The sequence below is a fragment of the Salvelinus sp. IW2-2015 genome, linkage group LG14 (assembly GCF_002910315.2).
Source record: "Salvelinus sp. IW2-2015 linkage group LG14, ASM291031v2, whole genome shotgun sequence".
Classification (NCBI taxonomy): Eukaryota; Metazoa; Chordata; class Actinopteri; order Salmoniformes; family Salmonidae; genus Salvelinus; species Salvelinus sp. IW2-2015.
Window position 1 is genome coordinate 38,915,346 of NC_036854.1, and position 24,604 is coordinate 38,939,949.

The 24,604-nt window shown below is 41.5% G+C and overlaps 1 protein-coding gene across 1 annotated transcript; it reads right to left on the reverse strand.

Annotated features, from left to right (window-relative positions):
* Positions 1-200: 200 nt before the first annotated feature.
* Positions 201-3,637, reverse strand: neurod6a (neuronal differentiation 6a). The gene is made up of 2 exons (XM_023999467.2): positions 3,461-3,637; positions 201-2,979 (listed from the first exon to the last, which is right to left on the reverse strand). The coding sequence occupies exon 2, from the start codon at positions 2,973-2,975 to the stop codon at positions 1,905-1,907; it is 1,071 nt and encodes a 356-aa protein (XP_023855235.1). The 5' UTR covers positions 2,976-2,979; positions 3,461-3,637; the 3' UTR covers positions 201-1,904.
* Between the last annotated feature and the right edge of the window lie 20,967 nt (positions 3,638-24,604).

Genomic DNA, 24,604 nt, shown 5'->3' on the forward strand with positions numbered 1-24,604 from the left:
AAATGAAAGCATGTCGCATGATTACATTGATTGTGTGACTAACAATGAATTCAGGTAGGTTCGTTTCATAAACTCTGAAATAGAATATTATTACAAAAGCCATCAGTCATTCTTGTTCGATAATGTCTTTGAACGTCACATTATCACTGAAAAACCTTATGCATTGATTTATACATTCGGCAAACACGGAAAACAATGTAGGCTCTTTAATTCCATTTTATTCAACGTTATGTTGTTTATAAAACAATCCCATTACCAGATACAAATTTGAACGAAGGGAAAAACCCAGAAGCGCACTATACCCCCACGAACACTTCATTGAATAATACAATAATTACATGATTGGTGTGTGCCAAATATACATTTCAAATTAAGGCAAGACAGCCTATTAATATAAACGAAATTATTACGTGAYAATTTTCCATAAAGAGATGTTAATAATTTGCCTAACATTATTGTTATAAAAGTATTCCATTACTAAAGAGCTAAAATAAGCTTTATGCCTATAGGCCAATATTTCTAAGATGAGAATTTAGGAAATAAAGTAGACTAAAATTCTCTCCATAGTTGCATATGAATAGACAAAATATTAACATGTAAACAATAGTCCTCGGTACCAAATCGAATGTGCCCACTATATACAAAAATGTGCATTGATTTGTTGCAAGAAATAAGAAAGATAGCGAGTTCAGTTCCAATATCAGAAATGTGTGTAGGCCTATATTGATTAATTTGTCACAAGGCATAGGCTATAACTTGAACAACGAGATAGGCTATAACCTGAATAACGAGATTCATTCCAATGTCATTTTCAGATGAATTTTAAACATGTTATAAATACAAAGGGTTATGTTCCCCCTTTTAAACATCTATTCAGTGACACGTGTATTTCATATTTTATAAATAGGATAACTGTACATTCTTCGATTCATATTTCACTTGATAATTAACACAACGTTTGACACTGTAGAAAACACACAATATGTGAACATTTATTTACATATGTCTACCATCCATAGACAAATGATATCTAGATAAATAAATCCATATTAAATAACTTACAAATAAATACAAGCCTGGCTTGGAACAACTTCTGTAACACTTGAGGCAATGAAAACGTATAGGAATTGTCTGAAGCGTCTTCTAATAGCTCATTTGTTCCAGTTGACTGGTGCCCTACTGACCTGCACGTTTAGTGGGTAATAATAGAGTTGTCTCAGACTGCATGGAGTTCTTTATTGCATACTGTAGTTCCCTTCGCCTTTTATTGCTGTCTTATTTAAGACGTTGCATCACTAGGCCGAACTCCACCATGTCACATTACCCTTTGGATTAATACAATTAGGAATAGAGCATATTCAGCATAAGTATAGTTTGGTATACTACTTCAATGTGTAAGGACATCAACAAATTATTTCCAAAAAGAATGTTCTTGCATAACAATTTGTGAATAAACATAGCCTATCCATGTGTGTCACTTATCCTACTTCTTGACTATTACAGGAGATGTAGTGGGCCTATTAACTGAACGCTATTTGACAATCTCCCAGACCTCTGTTTGTTTCCTTTGCCTGCATGGTGTGTTTTCCCTAAAATGATCCCACTACAAAACGTATTTACCCTCAGGACAATAAACATTCAATTACAATGAATAAGTGACTATACATCAGATGGCCCACACCACAACCAACCCTCTGGGCACAGACGTCAATTCAACTTCTAATCCACGTTGGTTCAACGTAATTTCGTTGAAATGACATGAAAACAACGTTGATTCAACCAGTGTGTGCCCAGTGGGAAGTGCCCAAAATGGGCCAAGTTGTCAGTAATACATGTGTGGGTTCTGTATTTTAGCCTAATTAGGCTACTCCACTATAAGCTGGTCACATTTGACTTTTCTCTTATCAATTATGAAAGGGCGTGTTTAGTTCCTCCTGCATTGGGTAGAACTGGCTGCGGAGGTGGATGTCATAGGGGACATGGATATCCCGGATGTCAGAGGACCCCCGTGACATTGAGTTCTGACCGATGGAGTTGCGACCCGCCACCGCCGCGCAGTACCGCATACCGTAATGACAGCTCTTTCCATAGTCAGCTGGCTCTTCGTGCTTTAGGGAGAATATCCCGTTAAAGTRGATTGGAGGGCTCAGAGCACCACTGTCGAATTGAGGGCTCGAACATTCTGGGGACGTGCTCTCGTAGAAGGACTCGTAGGCACTGCAGTAGGAGCTAAATGGTCTGAAAGGTTTGGCGCTGTCCATGGTGCTGCTGCTGTGGCCTGAAGACGCTACAGCCTCSGTGGAACTGTGATAAGGCGCAGGGTACATAGCGTCGAATGGGGACCTACCAGTGAAAGATGTCTCTCCGTTGTGGTCCGTGATGACATTTCTGGCATTGAGCTGGAGACAGCCCGCCACTAAGTTGGTGGTTGGCTGAGACAGTCCCTTGCAGAGCGCCTGGACAAATGCCAATAGGTCGGGTCTCTTGCCGGTGCTGAGGATCTCCGACAGCGCCCAGATGTAGTTCTTGGCCAGTCGGAGAGTCTCAATCTTGGACAGCTTCTGCGTCTTGGAGTAGCAGGGCACGACTTTGCGCAGGCAGTCCAGCGCGTCGTTCAGCCCGTGCATCCTGCTCCGCTCGCGCGCGTTGGCCTCCTGGCGCCGAATCTTCACCCTGTCCACGCGCCCCTTGGTCATCTTCTTTTTACGTGGGCCTCTCCTCCTTCCTGGTAAACCGTCCACGTCCTCGTCTTCTTGGCCTAGCTCCTCTCTCTCGTCCTCATCCCTCTCCGAGTCTAACTCATCCTCCGTGGTTTTGATGTGGGTCTGGGAGATGGAGATGGTATCGGCTGCTTTTAGGAAAGGTTCTTGTTTACTGACCTTGATCTCGCGCACGCAGTCTAGAGGGAAGTTGGCCCCAAACTGGGTCCCGGTCCCTGGCCTCATTGCTGGCTCATCAAACGGTAAGGTCAACATCGTTCTTCAGCGTGACAGAGGGAAGATACGGCTGATTAGTCAGACGTTATCCGTTATTTTATCATTAGACATTTATTAACATTCTTAGCATTATATTTTACCCATGGCCTTATCTGGACAAATTGACATCCAACCGAATTGAATATTATAGGCTGTAATCATTCAATTTTCTTGAAACATATCTATAAAGGTCTATATCATATAGATGTCTACATATAGATGTCTACATTTATGCATCTGTATGACWTTAGTATACATCTTTACATGATTAGCCTATTACTGGAAATAATCAAATGATAAGGACAGTAGCCTAGACACCCTACCATTAACTAATTCATTAATTCAATTGAGCATCCTTTTAAACCCCAATTATAAACGATCCTTTTGCTAGATACTTTGATTTCAATTCAATTTCAATCCCACAACATGACACCAATTCATTCCTTTTCCCCCCACACTCAGTCTACATGCATTTTCTCCCTCACCTGGATCCTGTGTCAAACAGTGCACATCTTCTCAATAGCCTTCCAGGTAGCTTTACGCGCCAGCACCTTTTTGTTATCGCGATGGGAGATAGCACCAGAGTGGTTCTACTCTCCTTCTTCTCCTTGTCTTTTCTCTCTCTCTCTCTCTCTCTCTCTCTCTCTCTCTCTCTCTCTCTCTCTCTCCCCTCTCTCTCTCCCCCCTCTCTCTCTCTTTGAGAAATGACACCGATGCCAACCGCCGGAGCTGGTACCCATGCCATCTGCTGATGACGTCACCTGGCAGCGTTGGCCACGTGGTGTGGTCTCGAGGGACTGTTGAATTTCTCCCTGATCATCTGGCATGCTTCTTGCTTCTGGGAAACATCGCAAAGCTTCCCTATGGCTTCTTTAGGAACGGGAGGAAACCAGTAGGGACCTCACACAAAGAACAGATAACACAACAGATGCATGTAAATTCCAGAGAATAGATGTATTCCATGTGAATATCCATGTACTGTCTCAGGGCATGGTAATGCGTGGATTGTAAATGATAAAAGCAAAGCAATTACGTGGGAATTAAGGATGTTGTTTTAAGCAATTGTATTGAATTCAATGTTGATGACATGCTATGTTGAATGTACATAAAACATTACATGAAATGCATGTAATGCATACAAGCCAGAAATACCCACTTCAGAAGTTGCTTAGGTTATACAAATGAGTGACAGCTAGAGTGACATGATTGATAGCTCCTGTCTTTTGGGTCATGTTGTCAAGGGCGTTTGCCAATTGGCTGAGTTTGCACTGATCGGGAGATTCCCAAGGCCTCTCCTAAATGTAGACTTTTTGGGAGAGGAGTGTCATAAAAATAATACCCTGCGATTAGCTAGCATTAATATACACTAACACCGGTTATGGATGTGTTGAGTAATACAGCTTCATACCAATAGGCCTCCAGAGGCCAATCATAATACTAGTGTGCCTCATTCCATAGTTGCACACAACATCTTTCAATATGAACTGTTTATTGTTACCGTAGAGTAAACTCAATTGTTATTTGATAACTGAGAATGGAGGGTTGATTGAGATCAAAGGTGTTTTGAGTTTAGTTTATTAATTTCGACCATTTAAATAAAGCAAGCACACATAACACTTGAAAAAGCCATACATGAGTAAAATCATCGAGGATAATCCACAATAACGTCTTGAACTTATTTCCATTGTGGTCCTCGAGACAAGTATTTACATTCACTAGTATTTACATTCTGGATTTAGGGGAAACATTAATATTTGAGTGGTGGCATCTCTGAATCTCTGGTTGGTAGTTGACTAGATGTTTCATGCTTGATTGGTATGTATCAGTCCATGCTCATGTATATGAGTTGACAATATGAATAGCCTGTCTTTATATTTGCCCTATATCCATCATACTAGATTGTTATACCTTTAACCTTTATTGAACCAGATGACCAAGCATTAACACGTTTGTTCCTTATCCTGTGATTTGGGGTTAATCTGGGAGGTGACTTGTACATCTGCCTGTATTCTTCTGTTAATTTGAAGGACATATGACTCCCACGCATTCAAATACCAGTTAGGGACCGAGCTGCCTCCATAGCTGCTTTTGTCCTATCAGATATGATGAACAAGCCAGTCATTTGCTAATCTCTTGTGAAAGATGAAAACATTAAAATGATACGTCTGTTGGTGGTCTGTGGAAAATGAGGGTTATGAGGAACAATTTCACTGGTGCCAATCAACTCAGAGACACCAAGAAAGCCACATGCTTCTACCTAATAATATTTTTATACTCGTTAAGGAGCATCGTAGATTCACTAGTATTTACATTCGGGATTTAGGGGGAAAACTAACATTTGAGTGGGTGGCATCTCTGGTTGGTGGTTGACTAGATGTTTCATGCTTGATTGGTATGTATCAGTCCATGCTCATGTTTATGAGTCTGCACGCCATCACGCACGCAGGCACCACACACACACACACACAACACACACACACACACACACACGACACACACACACGACACACACACACACACACACACACACACACACACACACACACCACACACACACACACACACAACACACACACACACACACACACACCACACACACACACACACAACACACACACACACACACACCTCCATCTCAGCCTGCCTACCTCGGCCCCCTCTATATATGCCTCAGCTGGCGACAAGCTTTCCGGTCCAGTACACACACCAACATCTGATGAGTCAAACTTCCCATTTCAGACTAATCACTTGACTGCACTAATTGCAAATGCAAATATGCAAATTTATATTAATTAATTACTCTGTTAATTAGTTCTCTGGTCTTTTTGGGCCATAAATCATTGTGCAGGAGAAAGGAGAGAGACTAGACCCATCCCATTTCACATAAAACATTTAATACACACCCCAGCTCCGAAATAGTGCACGTGCTTACTTAAATAAATAAAAAAAWATATATATATATAAAAAGACGCTTGCTCACTACTGTTGTAAAGAAGAATAATTAAATGAAGGGGTTGTGATTAAAAAACATTTATAAAAAGGGAACATATCATCCTTTGTATTTATACCATMCTTGGTGTAGAATGTCATCCAGCGTTTTAATTATTAGATGTTTAAGACAGACAGGGTGCAAACAAAGAATGTCATTGAGATCTCTAATAGCATCAAAGGTATTCTTGGTGTCTCTCTTACTGACTGTCTGTTTTATGTTGATATCAATGCTTTAAATATTTAAATGTTCAATTGTAATAGAATACATAAAGCTTGGATACCAAATGTAAAAGGCCCAGCCCTGGAAAAGTGAAGACTTTTCACACTTTCATTTCAGAGCTGTAGTTTGCTTAAAGAGTCTGTTTCTATATCCCTTGTGTGAAAATATTAATTTACTTCTGTCTCAGGTTGAAAACTTGGATAAAAAATAAACAGAAGTGTTGACATACAAAGGTACCCAGGTGTAAGACACATAGCCTGTTAATGGTATGGAAATATGGAGCTGTGAATAATTCATTAATGTTTTAGAAATCAGAATGCTAATTGGTTACCTTGGTGGGAAGCTCTGGTGCAATGGGAACTGTTTCAAAGAAATGTGTGTTTTACTCTATTTGACCAACATTTTTAACATTGTAACCTAATAGTTCGCTGATTATTTGTTGTTAATCTTAATAGTAAGGGGTGGAATTGGTGAAGTACTACGATCAATATCTAACATTCTACTTTAGGCTTTTATAGAATGAGCTAATTTCCTATCTACTGAGGTATTTTCATAAATTCAAACTCTATTTGACCCCATGTCATTTAGCGTGCAAACAACATTTGATGCATATTCTGGCCACAGTATAACATTTATTTTTCATCATAACCTTTCCGTGTTATGCCAGATATTAGGAGGGATTCAGAGGTTTGACTTCCAATAATTTATGAAAATGAAGTATTGTTCAGTTCCAGCAGGGTTGATGTGTCAAATTATTTTACATTTTGTTGCTGAATTCAGCCAACGATGTCACCAAGGGATTGAGACCGGGGAGGAGCAGAGGGTGAGTGGATGCCAGCTATGTTGATTTGAGTGTTGTTAATATCTTTGCCGTGCCAGAATTGGAGATCAGGCCAGGGTTTTCTTCGCTCCAGCCCTTTGGCTGTTAGTTCACCTGAGTTCCTGCAGGATGCATGTTGTGTGAACATCCCTGAGCCACCCTACATCTTACCTCTGGTGGTTATTGCTGTGGGGAGACTGGCTGGCAGAGACTGAGTCTGGGGACTCGGGGACTGGGGAGGGGGGTTTGGCAAGGGATCTGGCTACTTCCATTGCCTCCTACAGTCTCCATACCACTTAAGTCCCCTGCCTCCCCCTGTCTCCTCCTGCCTCCCCTGTCTCCCTCTATTTCCTCCTGTCTCCCCCTGCCTCCAGTGCCTTCCCCTTTTATAACTCTATAATGAAATTCTATACTTTTTGCCATGGGGCAGGGATGAATTTTTTGCTGTTTTATAGCTAATTTCCTGAAATTCTACAAATGTTGCTATCTAGAGCCTTCCAGACTTCCAGGGGGGCCCCAACCCTGGAGTTCGGGGGGCCCAGGACACGTGCCCTGTGTGCCTGTTCGGTAATCCGGTCCTGCCTATATGCAGCCCCCTGCCACTCCCTGTCTCCCCCTACCACCCTTCCCATCTCCATCTACCCCAGTGTACCTCCCCTTGTCTCCCTACCCACCTCCCCCTGTCTCCCCCTGTCTCCCCTGCCTCCTCCAGGTCTCTCTTGACTAACCTGGTAAAATGAAGTTTAAATAAATAATCTCCCCACCTGCCCGAGGCAGCTCTCTAGCCAATAGTTCCCTGCAGGCGATGCCCAGTCCAGATTAGGGAGCCTTGCCTCCTCAGGCTCTGGCTCTGGAGCTTGGAAGGTTTGTTCTTAGTTAAGCTGCTTGACTATTCATGAAGACAGGACAGCTTCTGAATGTGAGTCTATCACTGGCACAAGTATACCAGTGGACTTGCTCACAATGACAAATAAACAACATAGATGGATAGACTTGGTTCTTGGTGCCAAGATTAGATAGACTAATACTTTATTGATCCCTAAAGGAAATTCAATATTCATAAGTGGAGGTATAGACAGGTTTATATTATTGACTAACACAGCATCCTCAGAGGTGAGTCACATCACCTGCCATTATTATTCATAATATGAGGTGGGTGGTTGGTTAGTTGGTGGAAAGGGCATCACAATGAAGGTTGTTATTTTGTGGCGTGAAACTTGGACTTCTGCCCAGTTTCTCAGATGATGAAAATCACCTTCATGTGTCCCCGCTGGCAGGTGTAAACAAATGAACAAATTGCAACCTTTGAAATAGAAAGTGAATATAGTTTGAGCCCAGTGATTACCTCTCCAACGGAGGTGTTGGCTTCCTCTGTGTAAGACATGTGCCAGGATTCAGGAATGACACTTCTTATTTCACAAATCTGTCACTCACCGTGCAACACCTTTGACATTTGAAATGTAATTTTTATTCATTTAATGAGTGTTAAGTACATGTTCTGTCACTGATAATTAGATACAAGTTTGATTGGAGGAGAAGAAGCATTTAAATTGTACTCAAAGTAAGCATAGATATTACCAGATATGGACAATTTCAGCACATTTAGTTTAATAAATCAAATAGAGCACTGACAGTACTAGGTTGCTTGTACAGTTTTGGGTGGTATTGGGCCAAGTCCAATATTTACTGGATACTGTAGTTAAAATACAGTAATATGACCTACATGTTGTTGTGGCATTTCAGTAATGTTAGAGGAAGGTTATGGCTTAGTTAGTGGGGCCCCAGCTGGTTGTGGGAATGTCATTTTTATCACGTGCCATCAAACCTCTGTTCCAAAGCCAATCTAATTGTCTAAACTGGAATGGAACGGCACCCTATTGTACAGCGAGGCACTAAGGCAAATATTGTTTTGGACGCTTTCCTGGAAATCCTTTACAAAAAATCACATCAAGATCACATTAATACATGAATGGATGGATGGACATGATAGTTGATGGATATGGATGGAAATGCATAGGCACATGCATACGAACCACTGCTGCCATTTCTATAACCCGAACAGAAACCATCTCGCTGGCATCTGCATGTGTTCTTCAATGGAAGTGTATAATATCACTGAGCACTTTAACACTAATAGAACTCTTACATTCTAATAGTGGTTGCTAATGACCCGTGTGAAAACAGAGGAGCTTCGGCAGAGAAGAGAGAGATCAGATGCAAATGACACAGCTTGCTACGACGCTAATGGCTGTCGAGACGTTGTACTGAACGCACACATACTGTTTACTCATGTTGCTCTTCCTGTAAAGAAAGATTGGTGTGCCATGGGAAAAGGAAAATGGAGTTGGGTTGTAAAATGTACACATACATACGCGCAGAGATATGTACGTAGCTATGTACAGTATGTCATGAACACAAACAAACAGTGAAACAAGCTCAAACACATAACTCATAATAACACCAACACACCTTTCAACGTCACAGAAAGTTAATGCACATGTCAAATAAAAGCACAAATACCATCTGGTTGGTTTGTACTAATGAGTTGCTTGATTTAACTAATTTCACCTCTGTTGAATGGTACCAGTGCTGGGAGACTTGATACTTGGAGTGGGGTTGGTTAGAGAGGCGTGCTGGTCTAGTTGGGTCTCTGGACCCTCAGGACATAGTTAAATGTCCTTGGTTTCAACAGACAGCTGTCCCTACTTAGACTCTAATTTCATATTCTCCTCCCTCCCCTCCTCTCCCTCCCCTCCTCTCCCTCCAGTCTGGTGGATGAGATGCATTCATAGACTGGAAACAAGGGCCTGGCACCACGTCCTCTCCCCCGCCTTGTTGACTAAACTAATCTATCCAGCCACAGTGCTGCCACCGAGGGAACTCGGACCACTACTTGACTCTGTGATCTGGGATGGTTGTGGAGATTAATTTCCTGAGCCATTAAAGGATGGGCCGTGTGTTAGAGACTGAGGAAGAGAAATATGTACAGTGCATTCGTAAAATATTCAGACCCCTTGACATTTTCCGCATTTTGTTACGTTACAGCCGTATTCTAAAATGGATCAAATGTTTTTTTCCTCCACCCATCAATCTACACACAATATCCCATAATGACAAAGCAAAACCAGGTTTCTATATATATTTTTCTACAAATGTATTACAAATAAAATGAAAATATAACATTTACATGAGTATTCAGACTGTTTGCTCAGTACTTTGTTGAAGCACCTTTGTCAGCGATTACAACCTCAATTCTTCTTGGGTATGATGCTATAAGTTTGGCACACCTGTATTTGGGGAGCTTCTCCCATTCTTCTCTGCAGATCCTCTCAAGCACTGTCAGGTTGGATGGAGAGCATTGCTGCACAGGGCTTTCCATAGATGTTGATTGTGTTCAAATCCGGGCTCTGCCTGGGCCACTCAAGGACATTCAGAGACTTGTCCCAAAGACACTCCTGCACCAATTTGTAAGTCGCTCTGGATAAGAGCGTCTGCTAAATGACTTAAATGTAATGTAAATGTCTTGGCTGTGTGCTTAGGATCGTTGTACTGTTGGAAGGTGAACATTCGCCCCAGTCTGAGGTCCTGAGCTCTCTGGAGCAGGTTTTCATCAAGGATCTCTTTGTACTTTGCTCCGTTCATCTTTCTCTCGATCCTGACTAGTCTCCCAGTCTCTGTCACTGAAAAACATCCCCACAGCATGATGCTGCCACCACCATGCTTCACCGTAGGGATGGTGCCAGGTTTCCTCCAGATGTGACGTTTGGCAATCAGACCAAAGAGTTCAATCTTGGTTTCATCAGACCAGATAATCTTGTTTCTCATGGTCTGAGAGTCTTTAGGTGCCTTTCGGCAAACTCCAAGTGGGCTGTCATGTGACTTTTACTCAGGAGTGGCTTCCGTCTGGCCACTCTACTAGAAAGACCTGATTGGTAGAGTGTTGCAGAGATGGTTGTCCTTCTGGAAGGTTCTCCCATCTCCACAGAGGAACTCTGGAGCTCTGTCAGATTGTCCACCGGGTTCTTGGTCACCTCCCTGACCAATGCCCTTCTCCCCCAATTGCTCAATTTGGCCGTCAGGTCAGCTCTAGGAAGAGTCTTGGTGGTTCCAAACTTCTTCCATTTCAGAATGATGGAGGCCACTGTGTTCTTGGGGACCTTCAATGCTGCAGACATTTTTTGGTACCTTTCCCCAGATCTGTGCCTCAACACAATCCTGTCTCACAGCTCTACGGACAATTTCTTCGACCTTATGGCTTGGTTTTTGCTCTGACATGCACTGTCAACTATGGGACCTTATATAGACAGGTGTGTGTGCCTTTTCAAATCATGTCCAATCAAGTGAATTTGCCACAAGTTGACTACAATCAAGTTGTAGAAACATCTCAAGGATGATCAATGGAAACATGATGCACCTTAGCTCAATTTTGAATATCATAGCAAAGGGTCTGAATAATTATGTAAATAAGTTTTTTTTTTTATAATATTTTTTTATTAGCAAAAATGTCTAAAAACCTGCTTACATTTTGTCATTACGGGGTATTGTGTGTAGATTGGTGCGGGAAATAGTTTATTTCTTCCATTTTAGAATAAGGCTGTAACTTAACAAAAATGTGGAAAAAGTCAAGGGTTCTGAATACTTTCTGAATGCACTATTCATCTCAGTGATGGTCTGTGCTGTTTAAGGGAGGACAATACATTATTACATGAGGGAGGATGATACATTTTTTTATGAGCATGGCCTTTTTTCTATTACAGGATATTGGATGACTGTCATTCATATTCCATTCACCCAGCTCAATGTAACATTGATAGATTTAGGCTACTACATGATACTCACATTTTCCTATTCCCATCATGACGATGCTACAACCTAGCCTAAGGATGAACGTTTACAACGTAGGTGCACAGTTCGAGATAATTTTTTGTAATCAAGGTGACAAACAGTAACACCTTCAATACCGTCTTGCACACTCTTGCCTGAATCTAGCTGATCTAGGGTGTACTCATTAGTCCAACAGTTGCAAACGAGAGTTTCTATTGGACAAATCCAGGTATGTTTATCCCCATTTCATTCCGTTTGCTTCCATTTAAGATGTTTTTTAATAGAATCGACAGAACTAACACAACCCTGATCATACACAAACACATGTTCATTTTCATAGCAGCCACTTTTCTCTATGTAATTCCTTCGCACATCTACCAGCTCTCCTCCTCTCTCACCTTTTCCCTTCGCTTGTGGTCTTCAGTGCACAACACATCAGCTGTCTGTGACCAGCCCCAAAAAACTTTCTAAGCCAAACCTTCATATCATAACCACTAACCGCTACACACAGCCTACATTATTGTAATCATATTAGCTAACGTCATAGTCAACATAGCTAATAGAATTAACGCAATAGTAAACCCGTTACAATCATGCAGTCAGCAAGCAGTTTAGCAGTTACACCGGCGGGCCCCTCTGGCAATAACTTAATAAAACCAAAAGCTTACCTTGACTTGGAAGAGTTCCAGTGTTGGATACCCATGGCCTGCTAGCTAACATAGCATCCCTCTCTGTTCGAGCCGGGTGTTTGAGTAGGCTAAACTAGCTAGTAAAGTAAGTAAATTAAAAAATACTACAAAATATAGATAGCTCTCCCTCTCTCTCTTGCTTCTTCCTTTTTGAAGAAATGTATTTGTTTAAGAACTGTTCAACTATTGTCAACTATTGTCTTTCTCTCTCTTTGAGTGTATCCAGAGGAGGAAGGAAACTAACTGTCCTCCTCTAAAACACACTGCAAATCAGTGTGTTTTAATCAATATTTGGTGACATTTGAATATATTTAATATAGTTTAATATAGCTTTTTAATGTTTCACAATTTACATTTTTATGAAATTCACTGAGGAGGATGGTCCTCCCCTTCCTCCTCTGAGGAGCCTCCACTGGTATAACTACACTACACATCTGAAACAAGCAACAGCATAGTTTTAAAAGTTAAAGGTTCATCATCTGTGTCTACTTGTCTACACATTGTCTCAAAATAAAAACACCATGAATTAAAGCTGACTGTATAATTTCAGAGTATCCCTTCATCGTTATCACAGATGCTACCTGGCAAAATGCTAACATAGTCTCCATTAATCCCCTAATAAATGCTGCTCACTTTGTGAGTAAATACATGATGTAACACTAAGCAGCCAGTGAGCTGCATGGGTTTGTTATTGTCGTGCCCATTGGAACGTTATCTCTCTCTCTCTCTGTTCTCAGCCAATCTGATATCTGATAGGCCCATCTGGTCAGCCTGCTCTGGGGCTGCTGCTGCGTTAGTCATGGCCTGGCCCGGCCGTGTCCACTGCTGCCCACTGCCCACCCTCCAGCCTGTCTCTCTGGGGTCTGTCCAGTCGGCTGTGTTCATGCCACCCACAGACAGGCTGCTGTGCCCACTGCCCAGCCTTTTCCAGTTGAGCCAGGCCCGAGCGGCCGGACGGATGGAGGGACGTACTGTGTGGCTGTGAAGGAACACCGTGAACCACCATGGAATATGGAATAACAGCAAGAAGTTGAACAACAATAAGTCACATATGGCCCTTCAGTTTTAAAAGCATTCAGTGCCATAAGGCTAATGAATATGGATGGTGTCACGGCCGTGAAAAGAAGAGGACCAAGGTGCAGCGTGGTGAGCCGAACAAAACAACAAACACTACACAAACAAACCATGAAGATAAAGGCTATGTGCCCTAAACAAAAGTCAACTTCCCACAAAGACAGGTGGAAAAAAGGACTACCTAAGTATGGTTCTCAATCAGAGACAACGATAGACAGCTGCCTCTGATTGAGAACCACACCCGGCCAAACACAAAGAAACAGAAAACATAGAAATAAAGAAACTAGAATGCCCACCCTAGGCACACCCTGGCCTAACCAAAATAGAGAATAAAAACCTCTCTATGGCCAGGGCGTGACAGATGGAAGAATGGTGTTGAAGGAGATTAACTACACTATGAGCTATAGAACGCTGTTTGGGTCTTTGCATGCAAAAAAAGATACAAGTCAAATACACTATTCAATTTGCGCAAGCAAGCCAGGCGCCACCACTACGATCAGTAGCACTGCCAAAGATGTACAAAAAAAAAAAGTCTGCAAACAAGCACACACACCGTCTGTGTGAGCATTTGAAATAAGAGCAAGATCAAACGAGCAGGATAAAAAATTGTGCAAATATCTACATTATTAGATATAATAATATGTTATTAGAAACTTTGGGATAGCTAGCTAGCTTTAGCTTGGTACCGTCCTAGCTAGCACCAATGCAACCAGCCTGAAAACAATGACCAGCAGAAACTGCATTCATTTTCAATATTCTCAGAAATGATTTAGGGATCCATGTGAGTTAAGTATTAGCTAGGTAGCCACTTGTTGTTCACCTATTAAACTCGAACTTCAGTTCGTGAAAATAACTAGCTAGCCAGCTACGTAACCCTGTTGCCCAAGCTAACGTTATAAGCATCCAGCTAGCTTCATCTGGCTAGTGAGTCTTGACTGGACCGGGTTATGTGTTGTGAAGCTAGCCACAATAAGGATTAACCACCATAGTGGAATTAGCGTTTGGCCTTCAAAATAAGTCCCTCTTTGAAAGTGATGCAAATGGTTACAATTGGTGGAATCATGCCATATTTAGACTAGATAATGGTAATCTCTACGGGATTGGTGTCCCCCCGCAAGACGGTTGAGCTAACTTGCGCTAATGTGATTAGCATGAGGTTGTAAGTAACAAGTAAAAGCTTAAATTCTTGTTAATCTAACTGCACTGTTCAATTTACAGTAGCTATTACAGTGAAATAATACCATGCTATTGTTTGAGGAGAGTGCACAGTTATGAACTTGAAAATGTATTAATAAACCAATTAGGCCATTTGGGCAGACTTGACACAATATTTTTAACAGAAATGCAATGGTCCATTGGATCAGTCTAAAACATTGCACATACACTGCTGCCATCTAGTGGCCAAAATATAAATTGTGCCTAAACTGGAATAATACATTGTGTCCTTTCTCTAGCATTTCAAAGATGATGGAACCAAAAAAAACAAAAAACAAAAAAACAGTTTTTTTTCTTTGTATTATCTTGTACCAGATCTAATGTGTTATATTCTCCTACATTAATTTCGCATTTCCACAAACTTCAAAGTGTTTCCTTTCAAATGGTATCAAGAATATGCATATCCTTGCTTCAGGTCCTGAGCTACAGGCAGTTCGATTTGGGTATGTCATTTTAGGCGAAAATGGAAAAAAAGGGTTAGATCCTTAAGAGGTACAAGGTTGGAGTGTTGGAATGTTGAGCAATGAAATGGGGTATCAGTCTATTCGGTGACACCCACAGAACACAACTGTGAAGAGTTTACGCAAATATTAGCAAAGTAGCTCATTGCAGGGCTTTGGCGGTGGGACTTTGCCTCCCCAGTCAGCCTATTGTGCATATATTGACATTCATATTGCACTGTACACCCTTACCTAAGGATTTGGGATCAATTAAATAGGGTATCAGTCTACTCAGTACCCAAGTGCTTTTTTCCCAAAGTCCTCCTCGGAGTTATCAGACTCCAAAACACCACGTTGTATTGTTTTTCCTCTAGAATAGTGTTCAAATCAAATCAAATGTTATTTTATTTTTCACAAGTGCCGAATACAACCTTACCGTGAAATGCTTACTTACAAGCTCTCAACCAACAATACAGATTTAAGAAAATAGAGTTAAGAAAAGTTTTACTAAATAAAATAAAGTAAAAAATAAATAAGTAACACAATAAAATAATGATAGTGAGGCTATATACAGAGGGTGCAGGTACCAAGTCAATGTGCAAGGGTACAGGTTAGTCGAGGTAATTTGTACATGTAGGTAGGGGTAAAGTGACTATTCATAGATAATAAACAGTGAGTAGCAGCAGTGCAAAAACAAAGGYGGGGGGGGGGGGGGGGTGTCAATGCAAATAGTCCAGGTGGCCATTTGATTAATTGTTCAGCTCATGGCTTGTGGATGGCAGGAAACTTGGCCCCTGTGATGTACTGGGCCGTACGCACTACCCTCTGTAGCGCCTATGGCAGTTGCCATACCAGGCGGTGATGCAGCTGGTCAGGATGCTCTCGATGGTGCAGCTGTAGAACTTTTGGAGGATAAATACACATAAACTCAGCAAAAAAAGATATGTCCTCTCACTGGCAACTGCGTTTATTTTCAGCAAACTTAACATGTGTAAATATTTGTATGAACATAACAAGATTCAACAACTGAGACATAAACTGAACAAGTTCCACAGACATGTGACTAACAGAAATGTGTCCCTGAACAATGAGGGGGTCAAAATCAAAAATAACAGTCAGTATCTGGTGTGGCCACCAGTTGCATTAAGTACTGCAGTGTATCTCCTCCTCATGGACTGCACCAGATTTGCCAGTTCTTGCTGTGAGATGTTACCTCACTCTTCCACCAAGACACCTGCAAGTTCCTGGACATTTCTGGGGGGAATGGCCCTAGCCCTCACCCTCCGATCCAACAGGTCCCAGACGTGCTCAATGGGATTGAGATCCGGGCTCTTCGGCTGGCCATGGCAGAACACTGACATTCCTGTCTTGCAGGAAATGACACACAGAACGAGCAGTATGGCTGGTGGCATTGTCATGCTGGAGGGTCATGTCAGGATGAGCCTGCAGGAAGGGTACCACATGAGGGAGGACGATGTCTTCCCTGTAACGCACAGCGTTGAGATTGCCTGCAATGACAACAAGCTCAGTCTGATGATGCTGTGACACCGCTCCAGACCATGACGGACCCTCCACCTCCAAATTGATCCCGCTCCAGAGTACAAGCCTCGGTGTAACGCTCATTGCTTCGATGATAAACGCGAATCCGACCATCACCCCTGGTGAGACAAAACCGCGACTCGTCAGTGAAGAGCACTTTTTGCCAGTCCTGTCTGGTCCAGCGACGGTGGGTTTGTGCCCATAGGCGACGTTGTTGCCGGTGATGTCTGGTGAGGACCTGCCTTACAACAGGCCTACAAGCCCTCAGTCCAGCCTCTTTCAGCCTATTGCAGACAGTCTGAGCACTGATGGAGGGATTGTGCGTTCCTGGTGTAACTCGGGCATTTGTTGTTGCCATCCTGTACCTGTCCCGTAGGTGTTATGTTCGGATGTACCGATCCTGTGCAGGTGTTGTTACACCTGGTCTGCCACTGCGAGGATGATCAGCTGTCCATCCTGTCTCCCTGTAGCACTGTCTTAGGTGTCTCTCAGTACGGGCATTGCAATTTATTGCTTTGGCCACATCTGCAGTCCTCATGCCTCCTTGCAGCATGCCTAAGGCACATTCACACAGATGAGCAGGGACCCTGGGCATCTTTCTTTTGGTGTTTTTCAGAGTCAGTAGAAAGGCCTCTTTAGTGTCCTAAGTTTTCATAACTGTGACCTTAATTGCCTACCGTCTGTAAGCTGTTAGTGTCTTAACGACCGTTCCACAGGTGCATGTTCAGTAATTGTTTATGGTTCATTGAACAAGCATGGAAAACAGTGTTTAAACCCTTTACAATGAAGATCTGTGAAGTTATTTGGATTTTTACAAATTATCTTTGAATGACAGGGTCCTGAAAAAGGGACGTTTCTTTTTTTGCTGAGTTCAGTAGGTTGATTGGTACAATAAATGTGGCTCATTTCACAGTGGTTTCATAGTCCCGCAATGAGAGCTAATGTTCTGTGGGTGTCACTGAGTAGACTGACACCCCATGTCATTGATCCACAATCCATAGGTAAGGCTGTAGACTGAGATAAGTATGCCCCCAATGCAATTCTAAATTCTAATACATCCACATTGTGATTAACAGATTTTTTGTTAAATTAACCAATTATTGTCTTTTGTTGAATCTCGTTTAGGATGATCTATTCCATTATGGCACTATTTGTATTAATTTGCAACACTTTCAATGAGAGACTTTTATTTTGAAGGCGAACTGCAAATTCCTTTATTGTAGCTAATCCTTATTGTATCTAGCTTCACATAGGTGGGTCCGACCGTTAATCAAATAACTGTTTTATAAATTAGGGGTATTTTAGATTATGACACCTAGCTATGTAGTTAGCTAGCTAACTATAGCTACTGAAACAGATTATGTCGTTTTGCTATGTTTTAGGGGAATATTTGTTTTGCATCCATCAGCTAGATAGTTTTTTTTAAAGACCGGCACTGTCCCAGAGCTTGAAGAAGTGTGTCTGTGCTCAAGTGCGGCAGCGGCGGGTGCGCGAGACAAAACTTTTTAGCGCCATAGCGTGTAGGTGAATCGCTGTGACATATGAAATACCAGTGATAGTGTAATCAATTAAGTAATAATGCCCGAGAAGCCGGTGTTTGGAGGATACATCGGCAGTGTTGTTGGTCGAGGGCCGTCAAACCGTGCCAATATATCCTTCAAACACCAGCTTCTCGGGCATTATAACTTTTATACAACAGGGTTACCAACATATTCAAATAATGATTGACATATTTTCATTAAAAACGTTATTTTTATAAATGTATTCATACTTTCATCCTTCCACAATATATAGTCCCGACACAAATCTAGGGTTGCTACCCAAGCCGGCTAGTTGTTCTTTAATCGGTTCGGTTGCTAGAGAAGCGACCCAGTCCTTCAGTCTTTTTGTTCTGTATCTATGGACGGACCCAGTCGTTAGTTCTAAATGTTCTTATCCCTTGCTTGCTAGCTAGCCAACTACAGCTAGCTTAGTCACATAAAAAAGTGTAGCCAGGGGCCTCCCAAGTGGTGCAGAGGTCTAAGGCACTGCATCGCAGGGCTAGAGACGTCACGACAGACCTGGGTTCGATCCTGAGCTGTATCACAACTAGCCGTATTCGGGGGTGTCCTCTGACACATTGGTTGCGGCTGGCTTTCGGGTTAAACGGGCATGTGTTAAAAAGCACGGTTTGGCTGGTCATGTTTTCGGAGGACGCATGACTCGACCTTTGCCTCCTGAGCCCGTTGTAAAGTTACAGCGACGAGACAAGATCAGGAAAAGGGGACACTTTTTTTTAAGTGCAGCAAAAATAACAGCAAAGTAGCCGCATTTGCGTTTGTTTAAGCTGTTTTCTAGTGAAATTTATTTGGAGACATCCATAGCAATGAGATAATGAGGCATGATTTCACCTGGCATAGAAAATGTGCTCACTAGCCAACAACACAGCTAACACAATTATTTCAAATTGAAGCTGGAAAGACTGCAAACTAGCTGCAATTAATTTCGTTTGACCCTTTTTCAATTTAAATTTCTTTGTATATATCCATAAAAATGATGCCATTTGATTCCGCATTTTGACTGGCTGAGAAACGCTGTCTGCCTGTCTGCCTGTCTGCTGTCTGTCTTGTCCCGACTCCCCACTCTTTCATTACTATGGGACAGCTGGTGATGGAATTTGAACATTGAAACAATGTTGCAAAAGTTGGAGCGACAGACAGCAAGGTTTATACAAATCTCCACTGTTGAAAATGAAATGTTAGTCTAAAAGAAATGTGAGATAATGTCTAGATGCTTTTTATAGTGAGATCAAGTGTATAAATTGCCTGGCTGGGCTGATGAGACAGTGGATTGCACAGTCAGATGGAACCGAGTAAATAGGCATTTTAACATCATAGATTTAGCTGGTAGTAACTTGTGGAATAGACACTGGCTGGAATGAGGTTTTAACCAATCAGTATTCAGGATTTGACCCACCCCTTGTATAATATGTATTATATACAACGTGTGGGTCTAATCCTGAATGCTGATTGGTTAAAACAGCATTCCAGCCGGTGTCTATTCCACAAGTTACCACCAATTTATAAACTTGATCTCCACTAAAAAAGGTATGACAAAACATTTATTTTTACTGCTCTAATTACATTGGTAACCAGTTTCTAATAACAATAAGGCACCTAGGGGGTTTGTGATAAATGGCCAATATACGACGGCTAAGGGCTGCGTTGTGCCTTAGAACAGTCCTTAACCATGGTATATTGGCCATATACCACACCCCCTAGGGCCTTATTGCTTAAGAACTACGTAAAAAATGAATGAACGTGTTAAATTATTATGTGACATGACAGTCATATTCAAGTCCTGATTGGTCAACAAGCTTATTTGACGCAATAAATAGCGTTATTTGACGTGTATCTTTTTTGACACGCAAAGACCCAAAATGGCATTCCATAATGAGCCGTTGAGACAAATAACTAGTTTGTATTCGGTTGTTACTACTGGATACCTACTGCAGGTCTCATAAAGCGTCTCAGAGTAGGAATGTTGATCAAGGATCAGGTTTCACATGTCCATATTATTATGATCTAAAAAGCTAAACGGATCCTACTCTGAGACTCTTTATGAATACAGGCCCAGGTCTCAGAATTGAGCATTGATGTTTAAAAAGTAAAAGAAAGAAAAGGCCAACTTGGCCTGTAAACGATACATATTATTTCTCAGCTGTATTATGTCTTCAAACAAATAACTACCTGAACATCCTACACCTATCCTAAGCAAATCCCTATTTCCTATAGGCTTACTGCTGATGTAGATTAACAGCTACAGTAGTATATCTAAAAGGATGTGTTTTTAAGCCTGAACTAACCGCACCAGATGTTGTGTGATTAGACTGGCAGGTTGCTAGCTGCTTAGTTATTCATCGTGGAGAATGTATACCATTAAACGTAAACCTAATAGAATCCCGCTTAATTAGGCTATAGGTAATATATGCTGTTTTTATCTGCACATATAGGCCCATATCAGGGTAACAGCATGCCAGGTATCTGATTGGTCGATAGGTGTTAGTTATTCACAATTCATTTAGGTGAGTTAATCTAGCTACTTTTAAGAAACTGTACCATCACCGTTACAAATAGACTTGATCCAAATAGGGGATTTTATATACATTCGCACGTCCTCTGCATTACGCCTTTTAGGGTTAGCATCTCAGCACTGGGGATATTTCAATGAGATTAGTCTGTCAGTGACACCTACAGGTGTAAAGGGAGTGGTGCAACCATATTAATAGAATCATTCTAGTTCTGTGGGTGTAACTTTGCTCAGTGTGGCGTGGTTTATACAGTTGCTGATAACTGTATGCAATAGTGGTGCGCGGGTCAGCTGTATGTTCACCCGCAATTGCTAATAACCCATTCGGAACCGCCCGACTTTATGTGATAAAGTGAAAATCACCCAAGCTAAATCCGTAATAATAGAAAATGCGCTATTGGCTACAGTCAAAGTCAGCAGGATGTTTTGACAGGTGGTGCAGGATTTTTTGTTGTTGCCTGATTTAAATATGTTTCTGCTTATAATTTCCGACATTTTGGTAGGCTATTTGTTTGTCAATTGTCTATAATTAGATACATGTAGCTTCTCTTTTGACATTATATGCTGCCCTGCAAGACTAAACAAACCCTTGCTCAACAGAATAATGTAATAGATCGATATAATTCATTATTCAATCTAGTTGACATCGGTAAAGTTTTCTCGGTCATCTTTCGGGAGCAAAGAAGTTTAGGGAATAGGGAGAAAATAAGATAACGCGAAAAACAATGTCCGGGAAATGTCCAAATGACATCAGCTTGACCGTTTGTAAGGGAAAAGAAAGCTGTGAAAACCACCCAAATGTTTCTGATAAGTGTTCAGTTCGGCTTCGATACATATTTTATGTTGTTGAAATAGACCTAATATTGTCTTTTATGATGTTTTTATTATAAAGACAGCACCTATACAAATGGTATCTAGCTAGCATTGCATTGTCTCAAGATGCAAAAATAAATACATCATATTTCTCCGCTCCTGTTCCCAAGTCCAAATTTTGCCTACATTTGGTGTATAATTTTACTGCAAGAAATGCTTAATTCTGCATGAGTTATTATTAAGGCTATAGCCCTATTCGCAACGGACTAGTATTACTAGAGAACCTTCTCTCTTTTTTTCTATAATTTGACAGTTATTTCGGGAGCCTGAGTTTTTTTTTTCTAGGCTTGAAGATATTTCAACAAGTCCAGGACGTAACAAGCTGCACTGATAACTCGAGTTTGGTTCCCAAGTTTCAAATCCATACCAAAACATCTTTGGTATAGTGTCGCCATAATATTTTAATTTGAAGCAAGTGTGTTCGTGATAATTAGGATGTGTTAGCGATCTGCAGTAGAAGACGTCCTAAATGCCCCCCAGCCTTCAGTTAACTTGCCCTTGTTATGCGTTTTTAGCATATGGATGAGAAAGTTAACTTGTTCCAAATGTTTACTTCTGTTGTATGCTGTTTTGCGATCTATTAACAAGGGTTGCATTAAATAGGCGCAATATGTTTTAATGATGCATTTGGCGATGTTCAATTCATTCACACAAAACGTATTAAACAAAAGCATTTACTGTGAATGTTGATACATGTACTGTAGGCCCTTCATATATACAGTTAAAGTCGGAAGTTTACATAAACGTAGGTTGGAGTCATTAAAACTCGTTTTTCAACCACTCCACACATTTCCTGTTAATTAACAAACTATAGTTTTGGCAAGTCGGTTAGGACATCTACTTTGTGCATGTGTAACCGATGTGAAATGCCTAGCTAGGTAGCGGTGGTGCGCGCCAGCAGCCTTTCAGTCGGTGACGTCACTTGCTCTGAAACCTTGAAATAGTGGTTCCCCTTGCTCTGCAAGGGCCGCGGCTTTTGTGGAGCGATGGGTAATGATGCTTCGTGGGTGACTGTTGTTGATGTGTGCAGAGGGTACCTGGTTCGCGCGAGGGGACGGACGTAAAGTTTAACTGTTACACATGACACAATACATTTTTCTAACAATTGTTTACTGACAGATTACTTCACTTATAATTCACTGTATCACAATTCCAGTGGGTCAGAAGTTTACATACAATATATTGACTGTGCCTTTAAACAGCTTGGAAAATTCCAGAAAATGATGACTTGGCTTTAGAAGCTTCTGATAGGGTAATTGACGTCATTTGAGTCAATTGGAGGTGTACCTATGGATGTACTTCAAGGCCTACCTTCAAACTCAGTGCCTCTTTGCTTGACATCATGGGAAAATCAAAATAAATCAGCCAAGACCTCAGAAAAAGATTTGTAGACTTCCACAAGTCTGGTTCATCCTTGGGATCAATTTCCAAACGCCTGAAGGTACCACGTTCATCTGTACAAACAATAGTATACAAGTATAAACACCATGGGACCACGCAGCCATCATACCGCTCAGGAAGGAGACGCGTTTTGTCTCCTAGAGATGAACGTACTTTGGTGCGAAAAGTGCAAATCAATCCCACAACAACAGCAAAGGACCTTGTGAATATGCTGGAGGAAACAGGTACAAAGGTATCTACATCCACAGTAAAATGAGTCCTATGTCGACATTACCTGAAAGGCCGCTCAGCAAGGAAGAAGCCACTGCTCCAAAACCGCCATAAAAAAGCCAGACCACGGTTTGCAACTGCACATGGGGACAAAGATCGTACTTTTTGGAGAAATGTCCTCTGGTCTGATGAAACAAAAATAGAACTGCTTGGCCATAATGACCATCATTATGTTTGGAGGAAAAAGGGGGAGGCTTGCAAGCTGAAGAACATCATCCCAACCGTGAAGCACGGGGGTAGCAGCATCATGTTGTGGGGGTGCTTTGCTGCAGGAGGGACTGGTGCACTTCACAAAATAGATGGCATCATGAGGCAGGAAAATTATGTGGATATATTGAAGCCACATCTCAAGACATCAGTAGGCCGCAAATGTGTCTTCCAAATGGACATTGACCCCAAGCATACTTCCAAAGTTGTTGCAAAATGGCTTAATGGACAACAAAGTCAAGGTATTGGAGTGGCCATCACAAAGCCCTGACCTCAATCCTGTAGAAAACTTGTGGGCAGAACTGAAAAAGGGTGTGTGAGCAAGGAGGCCTACAAACCTGACTCAGTTACACCAGCTCTGTCAGGAGGAATGGGCTAAAATTCACCCAACTTATTGTAGGAAGCTTGTGGGAAGCTACCCGAAAAGTTTGACCCAAGTTAAACAATTTAAAGGCAATGCTACCAAATACTAATTGAGTGTATGTTAACCTCTGACCCACTGGGAATGTGATGAAAAAATTAAAGCTGAAATAAATCATTCTCTCTACTATTATTATGACATTTCACATTCTTAAAATAAAGTGGTGATCCTAACTGACCCAAGACAGGGAATTTTTACTCAGATTAAATGTCAGGAATTGTGAAAAAGTGAGTTTAAATGTATTTGGCTAAGGTGTATGTAAACTTCTGACTTCAACTGTAGGCAATGCGCATCACTTTGTTCAATTAATTGAATCAGTTATTGTTTTGTTTCTCTAACCGGCGAGCTATACCTGTCAAACTCAGACATTTCTCTCAAAACACAGGAATGTTGATTCACATGGGACTAGTATTAGCAGAGGACTTTGGAGTTTGCCCAAAAAGTGTAGGTTATTCTGGTTAGTCAATGTACATTTAACCCGTCTAAATAATTGTCAACAGTTCCCTTGACATGCCATAGACCTATTTGAAGTCCCGTCTCGATTTGTTTAATCACAAAACCGGGGAGCAACATCTGT